Source organism: Gordionus sp. m RMFG-2023, chromosome 1 (genome assembly GCF_954871325.1).
Source record: "Gordionus sp. m RMFG-2023 chromosome 1, tfGorSpeb1-WG-v2, whole genome shotgun sequence".
Lineage (NCBI taxonomy): Eukaryota > Metazoa > Nematomorpha > Gordioida > Chordodea > Parachordodidae > Gordionus > Gordionus sp. m RMFG-2023.
In genome coordinates this window covers 68,825,197-68,833,561 of record NC_088775.1, presented here as the reverse complement: position 1 = coordinate 68,833,561, position 8,365 = coordinate 68,825,197, and the positions used below count along the sequence as shown (strand labels likewise).

The 8,365-nt window shown below is 27.0% G+C and overlaps 1 protein-coding gene across 2 annotated transcripts; it reads right to left on the bottom strand.

Moving 5' to 3' along the window:
• Positions 1-1,220: 1,220 nt before the first annotated feature.
• Positions 1,221-7,664, bottom strand: LOC135922883 (ribosome maturation protein SBDS-like). 2 transcript variants are annotated; one of them, XM_065457390.1, is made up of 6 exons: positions 7,607-7,627; positions 7,458-7,553; positions 7,289-7,418; positions 6,878-7,076; positions 1,655-1,830; positions 1,221-1,584 (listed from the first exon to the last, which is right to left on the bottom strand). In XM_065457390.1, the coding sequence occupies exons 2-6, from the start codon at positions 7,526-7,528 to the stop codon at positions 1,465-1,467; spliced, it is 696 nt and encodes a 231-aa protein (XP_065313462.1). In that variant the 5' UTR covers positions 7,529-7,553; positions 7,607-7,627; the 3' UTR covers positions 1,221-1,464. The 2 variants fall into 2 exon arrangements, with proteins under 2 accessions (XP_065313462.1, XP_065313461.1); XM_065457389.1 differs by having other exon boundaries at positions 7,458-7,664.
• Between the last annotated feature and the right edge of the window lie 701 nt (positions 7,665-8,365).

The window sequence follows — 8,365 nt, the reverse complement described above, 5'->3', positions numbered from 1 at the left end:
TAAATTACAACTGGGTGAGGTTTGTTGGTATCCTTGAGAAAAATCGGCATAATTATATGAAGAGTAGGCCTTCATATTATTCACGTTCGCTCACTTTGGGCAGGTCTATGACCAACGTGCGATAAGATAATATTGTCTTTAAAAATCTTGTTATATTAAATATAACATATTAACTTAGATGAATATGCTATATCGATTAACCTGGAAGGCCCGCAAATTGGGCAAACCTGGCCAGACGGGTGTTTCTGTTAAGTTTGTCCATCGCAAACCTCTACATTATTTTATAGTAAATCAATTCTTAAAATGTAAAAAATATTATTTATAAATATTATCCAAATAAATTGAGCTATTATTTAAAACCTATACCCAACAAAATAATGATCAAAATTATATCAGACATCCTTTATTATTATTATTCCATACACAGTCAAACTTTATTCCTACAAAGCAAAGCTGGTTTCAAACTTGAAATGAAATAGCAAATTATCTACGAATAATTTGGAAATATCAAAACAGTTAAAAATGGCATAGTACAATTTAGTTCTGGGATAACTAAATTCATTTTTTTATTTTAGATCGATAGTCCTACATATATTATATATAATACGAATTATTCAATTCGACGAACAATATATATATTCCTCTTGAGGAACGAGGATTATTTTAGTTTTACTACTTCAACAATAAATTGTGTTGAGGATATGGGCGAGCAAAATTAGGATTATATTTTATATCGAATTTCCTAGATCATATGCAAATTAAACTGATTTTATCTTTCCCTATATTGATTGTTTTATTTTATATCAATTTATAAATACATAGTTTTATTCTATTTTTATCTATTCAATAAAATTTAAAATTGGTTCATAATTTATCAGTAAAAAATAATTTTTACAAAATTTAATAATCCGTTTTTCTTAAATTTTGAATGAAAAAAAATTCGAAAATTGAATAACAATAATTATTCATTTGAATTTTCGAATCCAATATGGATAATCCAATTATTTGATTCGATTCGAATTATGGATGCCTAGTCCTACAACTTTTTTACATATTTTGTTAAGATGATAATTTTTTAAAAAGTGATAGAAATAGAATAATTTTTAACCGATGATATGTTTATGGTGATCCCAAATAAATAATTCCGCTTGGTATATTATTTAAATTTAAACTGAATTTGTATAAAATAAACATTCTCAAGAAAATTTATATGCGTTAAATCTTTATTATTCTTGTTAACTATAGTCTTACATGACATGAATATATTATATATATAAATTTTTACACAAAATAATCTAATAATTGCATATTCTGATGTTATAAATATTTCCGTTTAAAAATAAAATAAATTACAATATAAAAAAGGGGTTAATGTTTGTTAATAGGCAAAATAATTATGGTATATATGTAGTGGGGGTTATCCTATATAATATTTTCGTTTCAGGTGTGAATTTCAACAAATATTTAATTATTTTCATCTTTTAATTCGTTTACGCTAATTATTTCGACGATTCCTTGACCCTTCGTTTCATTTCTAACAATTTCATCAATAGACCGGAGAGTCCCTGGGTCAATTAACAATACCTATTTTTTTAGTATATATATACGAAAGTGACAACGTTGGTGAAATTTATTTAGCATTTATAAAGTTTACCAATTCTAAATCGCCATTATCCAACCTAGTTTTGTTTTCTGTGGTGCTATTTTCAATGATAGACATTTTTTCAATAATTTTTTTAGAAAATTTGGCCGAACATTGCAATTTTATTTTCATTTGAACCCTCTCTATACTGATAGTTTCTTTTAACTTCTTGATTACATCTAAGGCCTATAAGAATATAAATAATTGCAAAATATACCAGAGACCTGCAGATTTACTTACAGACTAGGCTTGCATTTAATTATTTTTCATATTTCAGTTTGGCCTCGATTTAAAAAAAGGACAAATTTTTGAATAGAATTTTTAAAATTTGGTCATTCCAAATAACTTTTGCTGTTATAAATGGTTTCAAAGGGAAATTAAATTGTTAAACAATTGTCAGTTTATAAGGCTAATCATGTGATATTTTCTAATTGATAGAATTTAATATTTTAAAAATTAAACCTTAGGTTTTTTTAAATTATACAATTATGGGGCCCAGCTTATGGTCAGCCTGCAAGTCTCTGAAGCTTGATAATTTGTATTTTTATATAAAATTGTTTTGGCCAGCTCATATTTTATAAAGTTTAAGTTCTATATTCAATATGTTAATTAAGATTTAGAAATGTCAAAACAATTATTTAATCCTAGAATGAATACCTAACTTAGCAAAAAATTTTAAAGCTAAAAAAATTTTTCAAGATTTTATTTGAAATATTCATAAAATAAACTAAGCTACATATACCACATAAAAATAAATATAATATGTGAATGTTTTTTTGCAATTCGTGTAGAAATTTGTCTAATGTTTTGAGCAAATTCCACGAGGGCTGTTCAATTAGCAATTTTTTCATAGATTTGATCCGTATTGAAATATTTTTTTTAAGTCGAAGCGATTTTTAATTAAAAATAATTTTTTTATTTCAAATTTTATGCTTTTAGATTTATTTTAAAAATATAATCATAAGATTCCCTTACTACTCTTAAAAAATAAGTATTTTAATAATTTTTATAATTTAATTCTAAAATGTTCTTTTCTAAAAAAAAATAATATAAATATTTTTTCTAAATTCATTTCATAGTATTATCGTGCTAGTAAGTTGATCAGAAGCGCTTAACGTTGTGTTTTTCGTAAAAAAGCTTTGTTATTTAAATTAAAGTGGCTTTTCCTAAAATGTATGGTGAAAAATACAAACTATTTTGCGTTTTTAAATGGAAAAAAGGCTAATTGGTATGTTACAATTTAAAATACATAATTTGATATAAAACGCATAAAGAAGAAGCTTCAATTTGTAAGCACTATTAATCTCAATCTACTGCAAACAATGTATAATCCAAATAAATTATGACTAACCATAATTATGCTAATGAATATTTAATTAAAATAATATAAAATCATTTGAAGCGTTATTTTAGGGGGAAAAACAAACGTTGTATTTTTGCGTTTATCTTGTTAAGTTGAGTCTTAAATTTTAAATTTTTTACACCCCTATTCTCACTCATTTTCTAAAGATATAATAAAAAATAGGCAAAATTTTTTTTTTTATAAAAATAGGTGTCTAGAATAAAATAATATTTATTACTAGATTTTCTTAAAAGATCGGATTAGGTTTTACGTGTTTTCGTGAAAATGACCAATATTCCGATCCGATATATTGGACAGTCCTAGTGTTAGTTGGCCCTTATTTATGAAGGACAAAATTTCCAAATAGCCCCCAATTGTTTATTAAAATTCCCATTTTTTTCCTGGTTATTAACATTAAGAACTCCATCCATTTTGAAAATAGATGGCCTAAGATTGTAAAATTTTTATGTAATTAAAACCATGATAAAACTAAATCACGTAAATGGTCATGGCAAAATTTTATTTTTTTTAATTATTTGGGTTGGAATTATTTTACATAATATTACCCAGGAGTAGTGTTGTTAAACGGTCGTTTTGAGCCGATTTTTAAAAACGGCTAACTCACTATTTCATCCAGAATAATTTAACTCAAGCCTGAAGATTTTGTTTGTAGAAGAAACAAAGGTTTGGACATCTATTAGCAAAATCTCAAGGCTTAGGCTATATTTTTCAGGCTAAAATATTGAGTTAGCCGTTTTTAAAAATCGGCTCAAAATGAGCCGTTTAACAACACTACCCAGGAGTTAATAAAAATATCTATCATTCCAAAAACACACATAGTGGCCATAACATTATGATTAGCCATAGATAATCATAAAAAATAAACTTAAAATACTTATAAATTATAAACTTATAAGTTTATTTTACTTTGGAATGAATCATGTTACTTTATTGTTGGTGAACCTAAATTCAGGTTCAGGAATTTTAAACCCTATTTAGCAGAAATTTTGATCACAAGAACTTAATCGAAACCGATTTTCTAAAAAGGTCTGAACCCGCCATGTGATCATATTACCCTGGGTTCGATGGGTTGCCTTAAATCCTTTCTTTGGTTTTCAAGATGCCCAACCAAACAATTTAAAATTCTGAACCTAAATTCGGGTGCACAACCCTGTTTTCACATATATATATATATCAGAGACCTGCAGAGGTACCATTTACGACCCGGCCCGTTTTTTCAAAAACTTTTTTGGCCGAGCATGAGTTTTATATTTTCAGTCCCTGCCCAGATTATTTTTTACAAAATATTTCTCGGCCAAGCTCATAATTTACAAATATAATGTTTATTTTTAATTTTTGAGGTTAATTATGACAGGGTTCTTAAAAGATACACAATCGGATCTCGATACCGATACTTCGCCTAAAACATATCTAGATACAGACACAATTTTTATCATACTTATATATAGGGTACACCGTTGCTCGAATAGAAACTCATTATGGGAGCACAAAATAAGTAAGCTTTTTATAATTGTCACGGTGAGTCACGGCGTGAATGTGAATAAATTTTAAATTATTAGGCGTGACAGGCCTTCCCAAAATTTTTCCAGGGCGTGATTGGGCGTGAACATAAATTTCCCGTGAATCACGGAAATTTTATCTTTTAAAATTGTTTTTTTATAAATATAAATTTGCAATTTTATAATTATAATACATATTTTCTAATTTAATTTAGTTCTTTTTTTAAAAAATTTTTTTTTATGAAAACTAAAAACTTCAGCATTTTATAAACAACATCCGGTATCATTCCGTTAGTTCTATTTTCTTTTTATGTTAAGGTGTTTTATCGCGAGACTTTTTGCTAAATTTGGCTTAAACTCAGAAAGTGAAGGATTTTACAAGCTAGGCCAAGAGTTAAAAAATGTTGGTGTTACATATGGACAACAAAATATAAAAGATATACTTGTGAGCCGGAAAACTCTCATGAATACTATAGCTCCAAAAATATACGATGAAATTAAAATTAAGAATAAGAGCATGATCTATAATAATTTATATATAACCTCTGATATTTGGACAGATGACTATAAACAAGTTTTTTAACCATTACAGGACATATTATCATTAAGGATTTTGGATTAAAAACATTTGTTTTGGACACAAGGGAAATGAAAACAGGCGTCAATATTAAAAGTGCAGTCAATTTAATTTTAGAAGAATACCCAGAAGTAGAAAATAAATAAATGTACAGTTGTGTGAGTGACTGATAACGGAGCAAATCTTATAAGTGCATTCAAAGATGAAAACGCTAGCATGTATACGCCATATATTAAATAATATTTTCATGCATTATATTTTTGACAATTGTTTAACTGAAATGGCCTTAAATATAAATGATGTAAAAAAAATAGTACAATATTTCAAACAGTTAAGAACAAACTAAGCCACACCCTTAAACAAAATGTAATAACGAGATGGAACTCTGTATATATCATGATACAGAGTTTCTTAAAATCATATTCTGATATACAGGTGTAATTGTTTAGCAAGCACGAATTAAATAGATTAGCCACAATTGATATCAACATCATACGCGAGTTAGATAAATTTTTATCAATATAAAGTAAAGGTCTGCATTAGGCGGGGTTTCACCCATCTAAGTGGGGGGGGGGGGGGATTTTCGAAAATAGGAAGGTGGGTGGGCGGGTTACATTTTTTTTGAAACTATGGGCAGATGGGTGGGCAGGTTAAGAAATTTAAACAATGGGCGGGTGGGTTAAGGAAATTTAAAATTTTTGTTCAAAAATAAACTAAAGAAAAATCATAATTAATTAAATGATCAATAATATTTCTTTTTTTATTGTTCCAATCGTTTTTTTTAAGTGAAGAACACTTTACTAGTTTTTCGAGATCTTTATCTAAGTTCCCACCATATATAATGTCTCGTAATGGATTTCATTGATGTAATACCCGGATGTCCCGTATGCATGTAAACTCTTTTTTGAAGTGATTATAGAATGATTAATCTGCCTTTCCAAAATAAAATACCGTCATTATTTTCTATTTCATCTATTCTTATCTTAAAAGCTTGTAATTCTGGGGCTTGATTTTGTATATTAGTACCAATTAATATTTTTACTCTTCCTAAAATTGGATTTTTTGCGTCTTCCTCTCTAAATTCTTTTCTTGATAGAGTTAATGTGTCATAAGTAAGATTCTTATATATTTCACTGTTTAATTTTCGCTTATTATTCTAAGATCATTTTTCTCTATTGGGTTTAAAACTTATAACTTATTCATTAAAACTTAAAGAATGTCTGTAAATCTATTTTAAAAAATTCTAAATAAATTTATTTGCTTAAAATAATCATCAATTATATTTTTATTAATTAATGAGCATCATGGCTAAGCAAGGATTTATATATTCCTCAACATGATAAATATATCCTTCACAATCTTGAACTGATATCTAATAGATTTAAATGATAGCTCATATGAAATAAAATAAATTTTGCATTTAAATTTTTTTATTTTTAATATAAAAGCATTAAGTAAAAGTGTATCAAAATGTATCTTAAAGGTATCTAAAAACAGATACAGATGCCTCAAGATACAGGTACCTTAAAAATGTACTACTACCACATTTTTGTATCTAGATACTTTAGCAACTCTGATAAAGACAATTAAATATTTGTTTCAAAATATACAGCCTGGGTATTTTTTAAAAAAAGGAAGTTTTTTTAGGCCCACCTGAGTATTTAAATTTTATGCTATCGGTTGTTAACTGATATTCCTAAAAGAATAGAGACAGGTGAAATATTTAAAAACCAATAAATCCTCCTTTAGAACTGTTTAAATAATTTAACCCTGTTTATTTAAATTAAGACTTATCTGTTGTTTGCTATTCTTTTTAGGATTAATGGAATAATGTATTTCCTTCATAGCATTTTCAATCATGGTAATAGGATAAGGTTTATTTGTTTCTGGATTGATACATTTATTGGATACTATAGTAGCAATGTCCTTGAACATTGTTTGTTGATTGTTTTGTCTTTCTTTATCTGATATTTGTAAATCACCTTTTTCCAATATCTCTTATTCAAATTTTTACAAATACAACATTATGAATAATGCATAAAATTTTTAAAAATAATTGCTGATAAATGCTATAAAACCATAAGAAAATAATAATTCAAAGATTTATTGATAATAGTATATATTTAAATATTTGATAAGGGGATATGTAATTTACTGATCTAACCAAAGAGAATGTGTTAATTTTATATATTTGACATAATATTCACTTTTAAGCATGCCTCCATCATATTATCTGTTCCAAAAGCACTTATTAAATCTTCCTTTTTAGCTATTTGACCTCTTGATAAATTGGCAAAAACTACAGGAGTTTGCAATACTTCGTCTATATCTTTTTCACTTGAATTAAATTATTTTATTAATTAATTGTAAATTTACATTTTGTTGCGCCAGGATTGGACTTTATTTTTATAGCAGGCAATTTCAAAATGTTTACCACCCTTTTTCATCCTTACATATGCAACATTTGTGAGTCTATTTTGATTTACTGGAGTGAATATAGACATTTAAAAAGTTGGTTATAAAACTTATATAATAATTATGAATCAATCTTATAGTTAAAGTCAATGCTAGATGACATTCTAAATTTTGACAGATCACGTGTATTACGTAATTTTGACATGACATCCTTTATTCTATGTGAATGAGTGATAATAATTGTTTTTTTTAATCCAATATCTATGTATAATCTGAATAGCATAGATTCGTTATTTCTAACGATATCTTCCAAATGGATGCGAGTTGCGCTCAATTATATTTAATATATAAAAAAAAGTTAATTGATAGTTTTTTTTTCCAAATGTTACTAAATGCATTCATAAATCAATTATTTAATCATTAAAGCAGGATTAAAAGAAAATAATTAACAATCTCAAATCTATAAAAGATAGATATTAAGTTTTACACTAAAAATCATATTATGATGTGATGTATATAAGAGATTTTTACCAAGCAATATATAAATGGTAATTTTTTTTTAAATAAAAATGTTGCAGACAACAGATATTTTCATATATTAGTTTATAGTCTAAGAATAAATAAAATATCAAAATATTATAGGAAAGGGAAGGGAGTTGTAAATCAACCAAAGATGAATGTGTCCTCAAAAAAAGGAAACTACACACAGTACAGTAGTGTTGTTAAATTGCTGGGTCTGGCAGGCTTGGCCTAAACCTCAGCAGCAGGGGCGTCGCTAGCCTTTACAATCTCAGGGTACTCAACTAAAAAAAATTATAGGGGGCTTCGCCCTCCATACTTCCAATTCCGTTTTGCCCGGCCTTTGGCCG

Coding starts and splice junctions, on each gene's coding strand:
- LOC135922883 (XM_065457389.1), bottom strand. CDS start 7,585: ATGTCTATATTCACTCCAGTAAATCAAAATAGACTCACAAATGTTGCA. Junction 7,419..7,457: donor CAATCCTGGCGCAACAAAAT/GTAAATTTACAA, acceptor ATTTAATTCAAG/TGAAAAAGATATAGACGAAG. Junction 7,077..7,288: donor TGATGGAGGCATGCTTAAAA/GTGAATATTATG, acceptor TTTGAATAAGAG/ATATTGGAAAAAGGTGATTT.